We start from the raw sequence: 12,782 nt of genomic DNA, 5'->3' as shown, positions 1-12,782 counted from the left end.
TAACATATGTGCATACATCTTTTTTCATCAATTTGAATCTTTTTTAAATATTTGCCTGTTTGAAATGACTGCTTCTGTGTGGTTTACACCATATACAGATTGTTAACCGTTTCTTCTCAACCTATAGATAGCAAGTGATGAACCTCCTCCAGATGGCTGCACTGCTTTTGTGGTTGTTCATGGTCAAAATGCCTGCAGCACCAAGGATATGAAGAAGCTCCTGAAGACTGCAGCAGGCAGGTAACACTAACCAACAGTATACTGTATTAAAAAATATTGGGGGAATATTTTATATTTTCTATACATGGATTGAGTCATAATCAAGAGTTTTCTCATAACATTTTTTTAATGTGTCCTATGCAGGCCAAGACCTTACCTATACAAGTCTGACCACCAGTACCCTGGAGTCAACGGGACAGACCTGCCTGTAGCTGTTCTTTATGCTGAAATTGGCACAAAGGAGTTTAATACTTTTCATAAGGTTCTGTCAGAGCGGGCACAGGAGGGCAAACTCGTCTATGTGCTAAGACACTTTGTGTTTGTGAGTATTAGCAGTGTAATTTCATCATGATTTAATGTTTTATGTAGTCTATGAATTTATTAGAGTCTGTGCCACATATTAAATACCTGTTGCCCCACACTCTGATTTCTCACCACAGGAGCCAAAAAATGAAAAGATGCTGCTGTCTGGATATGGTGTTGAACTGGCAATTAAAAGCACTGAGTACAAAGCTGTTGACGACACACAAGTTAAAGGTATCAAATAATCTAAATAAATAATAAGAAGTAGTAAATAACAGAACTCAATAACAGTTTTATTCTAGTAATCAGTGTTAAGAAATATGCATTCAATTATGAGTAGCTTGACAAACTGCACTAACCTTCAAATGTTTGAGGTCAGTAAGACTTTTTGGAAGAAATTAATATACTGTTATTCAGCAGGGATATATTAATTTAACCAAAAGTGACAGTAAAGACTTTTCATGGTTGCGTAGTATTTGTATTTCATATTCAGGAAATGCTGTTCTTTTGAACTTTCTATTCAACAAAGAAAGGAAGGACTTTTGAATGGCAGTGTAGTTTCAAAATGGTGTAACTACAAAATTATTAGTAGAGAAACTTCATACTAGAAAAGAATAAGTTCACAATAGAATAGAAGTAGCTAATGATATTGAAACAAATAATTTGAAACTGACATGACCTGAATTTGTTTACAGAATCCAAATCGGTCACAGCTGATAATGAGGATGAAAATGAAGAAGTCCAAGGATTTCTGTTTGGGAAATTAAAGTAAGCACTCAGATTTATTTCTCTTTATTATTTCCATCCGTACAGTAGATGCTAAAGCAATAATAACTTTTGCACACTTGTATGTGAAACAGTGTCTCACTGAGTCCTTTTTCACCTCCAGAAAGTCTCACCCAGAGCTTCAGGAGGAACTTGGAGAGCTGAGGAAGCATCTACTGGAGAGCACCAATGACATGACTCCCCTCAAAGTGTGGGAGCTCCAAGGTGAGCAGGTGCTGTTATTGATGGTCCTCTCTTACGGTGTTCTGGTTTCAGTGCTGTGTCACCCAGTGAGATTAAAGCGATCCTCATGGTTCCTGGAGAGAACTGTCCACTTGATGAATTGGGAAGCAGAAGAAAGGTTGCAGTCTGTACCCTTTGCTTGCTGCAGCGATCGGTCCTATTCTTTTTCAGACTTCTGAACAGATGCTTATTTTCACAGCCAAGTTCAATTTTGCACTGTAAGACCTGGAGCAAAGTGGCTAAATAAGAGCCGTTTTAGTTTTGTGCTGATTGATAAATGAAGCAGTCTATTTTCCTTGACATGAAGGGCTCTCTTGATGGTTATCAGGATGGTTATTGAAACAGTCGTTTGATTTTGTAATAACTTTTAGGAATTGTAAGTGGTAATAACTTTGTGTAATTTTTACCCTTTCACCTGGACTCTTTAGACTAGTTTAAAAATCAAGCTGTGTGGCAACCAAACTCATAATGTTTTCACTCATCAAAATACATTTCTTAATTGCTTCTCCAAAAAAAAGAAATTATATTTTACTGTACTTATTCTAATGATGTTCTTTCTTTTTGGAACACAAAAAAAAATCACTGTTTTCCATACCATAATGTATCCTATTATAATTATTCTAATAATGAAGCTCATGAAGTCAAAAATTGTTGTATTTCAGAAGAATTCATTAAGGAGAGCTTGGGCAGATGTCCACATGTTCTCTATATATGACTTCAATTTCAAAATGTTCATCTTAAAAACTGTTGTATGAAATACTTTTATGAGTCAGTGTAATTGCTTGGAAGAGAACAGCCATACATTCTTCAAAATTGTTGTGTTCGTATACAAGTAAATCGTGACAATGTTGAATTCAGCTGTTCATTTAATTACAGAATTTTAGATTTATATTTTGAATAGTTTTAATGGACTCTTGCATTGCATTATTTGCTCTTTTAACAAAGATTTTGAAATGCCTCTTTCTGTCTTTCCAATAGACCTCAGTTTCCAGGCAGCATCTCGGATCATGACTGTGCCAAAGTTTGATTCTCTCAAATTGATGCAAGACCTCAGCCAAAATTTCCCAAGCAGAGCTAGGTAAAAAGTCTGAAATTCAGTCTTGGTTTCACTTAGAAAATCCAAGACAGAAATCATTACCTTTGTTACAACTCTCTGCATCAGAACTCAAAAAGAAAAAAGGGAAAGATTAACAAAAATGTTGCCTTTTTTAAAAGGATAGAATCCTTATAGAATCCTTATTAAATCCAATAATGAAAAGAAACTTATTTAAACATTACAAATGTTGAGAACAGGAATATATGTAACAGTTATTCTTGTAAAATACTCCGCTATGCATTTTTGCATGTATAACAGCACAGAATGCATGCATATGCATTATGTGTAGGTCATTTTTAATGTGTGACTGTGACTTTCCTCCACTGCTGCTCAAGACAGCTTTATGTGCGGTGTTCAGAATTTGCTGACTCCGAGTTATTGTGGTTTACTGTTTGTCAGCATAGCAGATATGGCGTCTAAGAGGGAACAGGTTTTCTGAGATTAAAATGAGTTTTAATGACTGTTCTGGGATGTTGGCGAGAGCTGGTACTGACTGTACATGTTTTACTGTCCCCACAGATCACTGACAAGAGTGGCCGTAAACCAAGACATGAGGAAAGAAATAGAAGACAATCAAAAGGTAAGGTTTTATCAACAACTTTTCTGATGAGCACTGTAAAAAAAAAAAGTTTCAAGTGCAGCCATGTGGGCCAGGATTTTTGTGATTTATTTTTAGAAAAGTGTGATGAGTACTCTGGAGTGTCTCAGATGAAGAATCCAATACAAAAAGATCATGTTTCAGCAAATCATGCCCATACTGAATGATGTGAAGTCCATAAAGTGATGGTGTAGCTAACAGGTCTTCACATTTCAGAGGTTAAGTGAGTCGATGGGGATCCAACCTGGAGATGCCAGTCTGTTTATTAATGGAATACACGTTGACCTGGACATTCATAACGCTTTCAGGTATGATCCCTGTCCAAAGATCCTCTTACCAACTGGTAACTGGCCATACTACCGTTCCTCAACATGTTTTATGTATGTTAAACTCATCCTGTAAATGTATTCTTTCTCAACTGATCTGTAGCATCCTGGACATCCTCCGAACCGAGGCTAAGATTCTCGAAGGTCTTCATAACCTTGGCATCAGGGGAAGCAGCGTTAGTAAGTTCCTGCATTTACCATCTTCAACCACTGTAGAGGACAGCTACGCTCTGGACATCCGCCACTCATCCGTTATGGTAAGACGCTAATTATTTGAGTGTGGCTGTGGAGCTCCGGAATTCTGGAAGTAAAAAAACATATTTTCAGTCTACATAGAGAAACTGATTAATGTTTAATAGAAACTTTTAAGACTGACCTGCCATGAGCTTCTTGGATGCTAAGTATCTGTTTTGAAACAAATGTCACGATTATCATTATTTTGTTTCTATTTTTTGATAATGCTAAAGTTAAATGGATAAAATACTTCCGGAACCCAAGCTGCAGATAAATTGGGTGTTCCCTGCTCACATAAAGGCTTTCACAATGTAACAAATGTCTGTCATTTTCTAGTGGGTTAATGACATTGAGAAGGACTCCATGTATCGTCACTGGCCCTCAAGTGTCCAGGAGCTCCTCAGAGCAACATTTCCTGGAGTTATTCGACAAATACGCCGGAACTTCTATAACCTGGTGAGTCAACTTGCTTGTGAGTTGATTATAGTCTAAGCTGAAATATGCTGCAAGACCCATTTTGTATGAATTTGTTATAATATTAATTTGTGAAAGAATGAAAAATGGTTTTATCTGTTGTTTGCAGGTTCTGTTTCTTGACCCAATACAAGAGGAGAGCATTGAGCTGGTGAAATTAGCAGAATTATTTTACAAACATAACATTCCTCTCAGGTATGTGCACTCCACAATAGCATTAAATAATTTTTTCTTGAACCTTAATATATATGATTCTAATTGCTAACTTCTGAATAATGATTGCTAAACTGTAAAATGGACCATTGTCACAGAAAATTTCCATAGCTCTGCTATTTCATATCACTTAAAGAGCCAGTAAGATGAAAATTTGAACACAAAACATTGTCATTTTGTCAAAATATCATTTTAAAATTACCTCAATTCTCAGAGATCCCCAAACGGTTCGCGCGAAGCTGTTCAAAAGATTCAGTTTCCTTAAACCCCACCTTTCGGTAGCATACTGTGTTCTGATTGGTCAACTAACATAGTCAGGTTTGATTGGTTGTTCTGCACACAGCTTCACGGTAAACAATGCGTTAGCATCTTTTTGGGGTGAATTATGTCTTATTCCTCTCATCGCGAAGCAAACAGTAAAATAAAAAACTTGAACAGTCTCGCTGCTTTTTCTTCTGTGTGGGTGTATTCAAGCCACGCGCTTCAGTTTGAATCTGAATAGCGCGTTCAGCGCGGGGGCTGGGCACATTAAATATATTTAAGGGAGATGTGAAAAACAGACATCGCGTTGTTTTCATATGGATTACTTTATCACAGAATATCTGTTAGCAGCACTTGTTACACTTCATTTTAATGACGTGTTTGTAAATGAAGATCAGCGCAGACAAAGGCTGCAGACAGCACACATACTGATAAGACGTTCGGGAGAAAACAAACACATAACTTCATAATCATACTTCGCGTTGTGATTCGGAGATGCTCGTTGGTCTAAATAAAGTTGGTAATGAACCCTCTTTTATGGCCAAACGCTTTGAAAATCCTGCTGTACTCACTGAGATTAGAAAAGCACTCATCAGTGAAATGTTGTGAACACAACAAAAGAGATTTGTTGTACTGCTCTGGTATTGTGGTGAAAATGAATTTTAGCCATTGGTTCTTCTGATCTTCATTCTTTGGCAGTGAAAATAAAACAAACTTGCCTTTACAATTAAAAACACACTGTCTCCTCGACATGATGCTCTCACACCAACCAGAGCGTCTGTGTTGGGGGGTGGAGCAGGTCAGAGATCCGTTTCTCCCAAGATGGTAGGCGGAGATTATTATGCAAAGTGCTCCTAGTGATGTACATAGAGATGGGCAAAAGATTTGAAATCTATAACGACTCATTTCAGCGATTCAGAGTCGACTCCTTACTTTAGAAGCTAATAACTTTATAAATCGTGTACTTTTTGGTTTAATTACTTTACACATCGTTTACACTGATGGACAGCTACATCATACACTGTAATACAGGTAATTTTTGATTTCCCATCTGTGTGGCTTTTTAATGGTTTCTTACGTATAATTTCAACTCAAATCAATATTTCATGTCCATTTCTATCTTTTTGGTAAGTAACCATGTAATAAGCAGCTGACATTATACATTCAACAAACAAACTTCATTTTATTATAATGAGCTGTATCATGTACTGTTCAGTTTTATTTGTTGATCATTTTATGGTTGGCGAGATTTTATGCCAGATTTGATATGCATTTATGTTTCCGTGTCTCTTAGGATTGGGTTTGTGCTGGTTGTCAGTGCGGATGATAAAGTGGATGGGTATTCGGATGCAGGTGTTGCTCTCTTAAGGCTGTTAAACTACATCTCAGAGGAGTATGATGAAGCACAGGCTTTTACGTCCATGGTGTCAGTGAGTATCTTTGTGGTTGCTCTGACTCTCTTTTAAATCAAAATGACTTCTCCTTCACATTAAGCGTGATATCTGAAGGCCTGGTTTATACTGTGTGCTGTAGCAGATATTTTCAGTTATAATGTACACATTCTTTTGTTCAAGACATTGATTTTATGGATGAGGAAGGAGTGCTATCTAAAGACAACCTATGTTAACGTGCAGTAAATGTGCTAATTTGTCATTCAATTTTTTTGTGACATACAGATCTATAACAGGGTTGAAGTCGGAGAGACTCTCTCTGTGAATACAGTAACTGCATATCTGAAAAAGAAGTTTCCAAAAGCAAATGCTGCCAGAATTCTTGGAGTGGACTCAAGCTATGATGACAACAGAAAGGTAGTGCTGTTACACAGTGTTACAGTATGTGCTCTATGATGACAAAAAAAAATGTAATTCCAAGTTAAATGTGCAGAGAATTACATACAACTTACAACATACTTAGTACAAAATACTTTCAGTGCGCATTGCACTTTTATAACTGAAATACAACTTTAAAAATGGAAATATGATTTTCATAGCATTGGTAAATAAATAGAAACCACTACTTGTTGAAAATAGGAAATCATGGACTCGAGATGTCTTTTGGAAAATAGATGTCTGTGCCTTTATGAAGGTTTAGTATGATGTTTGTTTCAGGCTGGAGGAGGTTTTTACAAAAAGAGTGGTTTAGGTGCTTTACCAGTGGGTCTGTTCAATGGTATTCCACTCAGTAGTGAGGAGATGGACCCAGAAGAACTAGAGACGGTTCTTCTGCAGAAAATCATGGAAACTACCAACTTCTTCCAGAGAGCTGTCTTTATGGTTGGGTACCTTTTTTGGCTTTATATCTCTTACTGTTTCTTCAAATTCATTGGTTTGACTATTTATTTTTGTCACACATACATCTATTTAATGACTGTAATCCTTTAAATGTGGGTGGTTTCGCAAGTTCTAAGGCGTTTCCTGTCCTATCCAGGGTCAGATCACTGAGAGTGTTGATGTGGTGGACTTCCTAATGGAGCAGGCCAATGTGGTTCCTCGAATCAACCCTCTCATTCTGAGCTCTGAGAGGCGATATCTGGATTTCACTTCCTCACCAGGTAGCCCTTTAATGATCACCTGACCCAAACCAGTGCCAGTATTGATCTGTCATCTCACCATATCATTGTCACGGGCACATTCTTCAATCTCTTTCACATCACTATCATCAACATATCATTACCCATACCTTTACAGTGTTTATTATGAACTGAATCTTAATAATGTCTTGTTATGATTGAACAAATAGTTGCTGATGACTGGGATGACACAACTATGTTCTCATACTTGGACTCCAAAGACAAAACAGCAGTTGTCTCTAAGAGAATGAAGTATTTCATCAGAGAAGGTGAGTCGTGACTCCAGTCAGTAATTTATATTTTATAATGTTTTAAGTAGCTGCCATAAATTGTCAGGAGTTTGACAGTGCACTGCCAATACTGCTTGTATAACATCATAATTAACATTGCATGGTTGGTTTAATGTTACTTTCAATATTTTAACACACAATACATGTAGACTTCTTGGCTAGAAACCTATCCAAACTATCCAAGCATTATTCTTAAGTACATTTTTTTTTACTTCTTCTGTAGAAGAGGAGGTGTTGTATGGAGTGACCATGTGGATTGTAGCAGATATTGAACAGCCCTCTGGGAGGCAGTTGCTCCGGAACGCCTTGAAACATATGGTAAACTACTGCAGTTTTTATTTCCAATTAGTTGTAACCACAGGAATCACATCTTCAGAGAGCAGAGGCACACATGCATCTTAGTAATTAATCTGAGAGCAATTCATCTTGGAAAGCATTCTTCTGGTGTTGGTTAATGAACAAAATGCAGAGTTAATGATCCGATTGAGATATATGCACATTACACACACACTACTGGTCAAAAGTTTGGCATCAGAATGATTTTTAACAGTAACAGTTTTTTATGCTCATTAAGGCTGTATTTATTTGATCAAAAATACAGGAAAAATTGTAATATTTGACATATTATTGTGATGTAAAATAAAAAAATTCTATTTTAAGATACTTTAAAATCTATTTTATTCCTGTGATGCAAAGCTGAATTGTCAGCATCATTACTCCAGTCTTCTGTGTCGCATGATCCTTCAGAAATCATTGTGATATGCTGATTTATTATCAGTGCTGGAAACTTGTGCTGCTTAACATTTTTTGGGAACCTGTGATACTTTTTTTCAGTATTCTTTGATGAATAAAAAGTTAAAAAGAAGAGCATTTATTTAAATAAATATTTTCTAACAGTATACACTACAGTTCATACACTCACTTCGAGGTCATTAAATTTGTATTCTTTCTTTTTTTGAAAGAAATTAAAACTTTTATTCAGCAAGGATGTGTTATATTGTTAAGAAGTGATAGCATAGATTCATACTGTATTGTTAGAAAAGATTTATATTTTGAATAAATGCTGAAAATCATTTTATTCTTCAAAGAATCCTGAAAAAAAGTATTGTATTGTTGTTATTGATATTTGGCAGCACAACTGTTGCCAACATTGATAATTCTATTAATAAATCCGCATATTAGAATGATTTCTTAAGGATCATGTGACACTATAGACTGAAGTAATTACTGCTGGAAATATGTTTTTTTTTTTTTTTTTTTTTTACAATAATATCGTGATTTTTTACAAATGTATACTTAAACACTCTGCATTGGATTTTGCTTGTGTGTGTGTGCAATGCAGAGTGTTTAAATATATATATATATTTTTTTAAATCACGATATTATTATAAAAAAATAAAAAACAGATATTGATCCAGTTTGCTCCCAAATGTTTCATTGAATCAAATCTGTTCTTATATTGTTTGTTTGTATATTTTTTTTTACATTTCAAGTAATTTTCCTATCACTATTCTTCTTCATCTCAAAATCTGTATATCAGGGTTTCATTTTTGTTAAGTAAACTTACCCGAATGTTTTAAGACATTACTAATCACATAGTTTGTTGCTGGTTTGCTGTGGTCTCCTGTTGGAGAGAGTCTCTAATCATCAGTGTTTGTTCGCAGAAGTCCAGCAGCTCCAACTGTCGTGTCGGGGTGATCAATAACCCCAGTGGAAAGCCCACAGAGGACAACAGCGCTTTGTACCGAGCTGTCTGGGCTTCTCTCCTCACCCAAAGCAGCAAAAACATGCTCGACTTCACCCTAAAACTCCTCAAAGAAGAAAATGTGGAGCTCCTCAAACAAGGCACCAAGATTAAGCACTTACTGAAACAGGTCAGTGGAGTGTGAAATACTGTGTCTGGGTAATGTGGAATTATGCGTAGAGCATTTTGACTTGGATTTATCTTAACACGCCTGTTCTTTTCTAGCCTGTCTGTCTGTCTTTTTTTCCTTTTCCATTTTAATTTCACATTAAAGTCACTTGAGTTAAGTTGCTGGAAATGTGCCGTCCTCCTGTCAGTCTGTTTTGAAAGACCAGAAAAGTATATTACAGAAATACAGATTGTTAATTCCATGTTGGCCGTTTATGGCTGCAAGATTATTATAGAATTATACTGATGCAAATGAATGACCTCAAGATGCAACCAGATGAAAAAAAACTCCAACCATTAGGGGTGCACCGATATTACATTTCTGGTCAAACCGGAAAAGCCAATAAACATTTACATTTATTCATTTAGCAGACGCTTTTATCCAAAGCGACTTACAGATGAGGATAGTGGAAGCAATCCAAGAAAAAAACAAAAAGAGTAACGATATATAAGTGCTATAAAAAGTCTCAGTTAGGTTAACACAGTACGCATAAGCTCCTTTCACACTGCCATTCCGGCAAATACATGGGTAAAGTGTTATGGCAATTGTCCCCGAGTCGCTAGATTGTGCACTTTCACACTGCCAGTGATGACCCGGGATATAAGCGTGCTTTCACACACAACCCTTGAAGATCCCGTAACGACACGTGACATCAGCGAGAATAGAGCAAGCCAGTAAACATAATAAACATGGCTGATATTACAGTTCTACATTGTTACAATTACTACTAGTGAATTTAGACATCACAACCTTTACAATGTACAGTATAAAAGATGAAAATTAATTAAAAAAAGATTACTTTTAACATTATTAAATTATTATGCACAGTCTTTTATGATGTACTGCTTTCATTTAATGTTTTCTTAAAACATAGTAGCTTTTGTCCTCCCACTTTGCAGTGTCTTCCAAAGAACACAACAACATTTATAGTTTCCTCCGGTCATCACCATAAAATGACCTCTCATCTTTTCCATGGTGTGCCTTCACCCCATCACCACATCCAGTGAAAACCACTCAACCACATGCCATTTTCTCAGACTTGCACACAAACGACATTTCTGGGAATGGCTACCTTGTATCACTTACAAGCACAGCTGGAATCTAGGGTCTTATTGACAGAGTATTGTACCTCTCAGAAGATCTGATTGGTCTGTAAGATACATGGAATGTTTTCTTGTGGTTCTTTCAGTCCTCTTGTAACTGTGTTTTCCTGCTCCTATTTATTTCCATCGTAATATATAAGATAAGAGAAAGTGTTCCATCCAACCCGGCATTCCTGAGTTTTATTAGTTGAAAATGGTTGGAGAGGGATTCTTGGTTCCCTGAGAGCTCGTGTCTGGGACCTGTAATGGCTCTATTATTGGATGGCTGGGAGAGGTGTTGTGCTGATATTAGCATTTTGTTCCTTTTCATAAGAGCCAAATGCTGGAATCACTAATAATCTGACTCTGCACAACTCATGCGCCCGAGATTTGTTATTGGCACTGAAGCCATTTCTCATTACAAGTCTGATAAATGAAAATGTTTAATGATTGATTAGCGCTACGCAGTCTCCAGTGGCAACACATTTTTCATAGGTCTAGACAATTTAATACTCTTCTCAAATTACTCTAATGACTGCACTTGCACAAATGTGCCCTCTTTAGTTGTCAATATCTCACTGATTGACTATTTCCTCATTGCAGTGTAATCAAAAAACAAACTAATGAGCTGATCGATTTGTTCTTTCCACATTTTTGCTACACTACAGTTCACCTCAGTCCAAACCAGGGGTCCCACAAGATTTCACCCCCTATGTCTTCACTGAGAAATTTATTCAGAAGAATTATTCTGAAAATAATTATTCTTTGTGACAGTAAATATCCAGTATTTATTTATTTATTTATTTATATACGGTATATATACAGTATTGTTCAAAATAATAGCAGTACAATGTGACTAACCAGAATAATCAAGGTTTTTCGTATATTTTTTTTATTGCTACGTGGCAAACAAGTTACCAGTAGGTTCAGTAGATTGTCAGAAAACAAACAAGACCCAGCATTCATGATATGCACGCTCTTAAGGCTGTGCAATTGGGCAATTAGTTGAATTAGTTGAAAGGGGTGTGTTCAAAAAAATAGCAGTGTGGCATTCAATCACTGAGGTCATCAATTTTGTGAAGAAACAGGTGTGAATCAGGTGGCCCCTATTTAAGGATGAAGCCAACACTTGTTGAACATGCATTTGAAAGCTGAGGAAAATGGGTCGTTCAAGACATTGTTCAGAAGAACAGCGTACTTTGATTAAAAAGTTGATTAGAGAGGGGAAAACCTATAAAGAGGTGCAAAAAATGATAGGCTGTTCAGCTAAAATGATCTCCAATGCCTTAAAATGGAGAGCAAAACCTGAGAGACGTGGAAGAAAACGGAAGACAACCATCAAAATGGATAGAAGAATAACCAGAATGGCAAAGGCTCAGCCAATGATCACCTCCAGGATGATCAAAGACAGTCTGGAGTTACCTGTAAGTACTGTGACAGTTAGAAGACGTCTGTGTGAAGCTAATCTATTTTCAAGAATCCCCCGCAAAGTCCCTCTGTTAAAAAAAAGGCATGTGCAGAAGAGGTTACAATTTGCCAAAGAACACATCAACTGGCCTAAAGAGAAATGGAGGAACATTTTGTGGACTGATGAGAGTAAAATTGTTCTTTTTGGGTCCAAGGGCCACAGGCAGTTTGTGAGACGACCCCCAAACTCTGAATTCAAGCCACAGTACACAGTGAAGACAGTGAAGCATGGAGCTGCAAGCATCATGATATGGGCATGTTTCTCCTACTATGGTGTTGGGCCTATTTATCTTATACCAGGGATCATGGATCAGTTTGCATATGTTAAAATACTTGAAGAGGTCATGTTGCCCTATGCTGAAGAGGACATGCCCTTGAAATGGTTGTTTCAACAAGACAATGACCCAAAACACACTAGTAAACGGGCAAAGTCTTGGTTCCAAACCAACAAAATTAATGTTATGGAGTGGCCAGCCCAATCTCCAGACCTTAATCCAATTGAGAACTTGTGGGGTGATATCAAAAATGCTGTTTCTGAAGCAAAGCCAAGAAATGTGAATGAATTGTGGAATGTTGTTAAAGAATCATGGAGTGGAATAACAGCTGAGAGGTGCCACAAGTTGGTTGACTCCATGCCACACAGATGTCAAGCAGTTTTAAAAAACTGTGGTCATACAACTAAATATTAGTTTAGTGATTCACAGGATTGCTAAATCCCAGAAAAAAAAA

At 36.7% G+C, this 12,782-nt stretch overlaps 1 protein-coding gene across 3 annotated transcripts in view; it reads left to right on the top strand.

Annotated features, from left to right (window-relative positions):
• Window positions 1-12,782, top strand: part of uggt2 (UDP-glucose glycoprotein glucosyltransferase 2) — a 29,876-nt gene that overhangs the window by 1,960 nt on the left and 15,134 nt on the right. For 2 of the 3 annotated variants that reach the window (XM_052564802.1, XM_052564801.1), the window contains exons 5-22: window positions 128-240; window positions 364-541; window positions 660-756; window positions 1,218-1,290; window positions 1,412-1,512; window positions 2,509-2,608; window positions 3,146-3,206; window positions 3,441-3,532; window positions 3,654-3,807; window positions 4,121-4,240; window positions 4,368-4,453; window positions 6,027-6,162; window positions 6,409-6,540; window positions 6,841-7,005; window positions 7,160-7,283; window positions 7,472-7,570; window positions 7,815-7,909; window positions 9,256-9,465. In XM_052564802.1, coding sequence (XP_052420762.1) covers window positions 128-240; window positions 364-541; window positions 660-756; window positions 1,218-1,290; window positions 1,412-1,512; window positions 2,509-2,608; window positions 3,146-3,206; window positions 3,441-3,532; window positions 3,654-3,807; window positions 4,121-4,240; window positions 4,368-4,453; window positions 6,027-6,162; window positions 6,409-6,540; window positions 6,841-7,005; window positions 7,160-7,283; window positions 7,472-7,570; window positions 7,815-7,909; window positions 9,256-9,465 — 2,136 coding nt within the window. Of the gene's footprint in view, window positions 1-127; window positions 241-363; window positions 546-659; window positions 757-1,217; window positions 1,291-1,411; window positions 1,513-2,508; window positions 2,609-3,145; window positions 3,207-3,440; window positions 3,533-3,653; window positions 3,808-4,120; window positions 4,241-4,367; window positions 4,454-6,026; window positions 6,163-6,408; window positions 6,541-6,840; window positions 7,006-7,159; window positions 7,284-7,471; window positions 7,571-7,814; window positions 7,910-9,255; window positions 9,466-12,782 lie in introns of those variants that run through there. The other variant, XM_052564803.1, reaches the window with a different exon arrangement.

Source organism: Carassius gibelio, chromosome B9, assembly GCF_023724105.1.
Source record: "Carassius gibelio isolate Cgi1373 ecotype wild population from Czech Republic chromosome B9, carGib1.2-hapl.c, whole genome shotgun sequence".
Taxonomy (NCBI): Eukaryota; Metazoa; Chordata; class Actinopteri; order Cypriniformes; family Cyprinidae; genus Carassius; species Carassius gibelio.
Note: the sequence above shows the minus strand (reverse complement) of the source record. Positions and strands in the feature narration are given on the sequence as shown.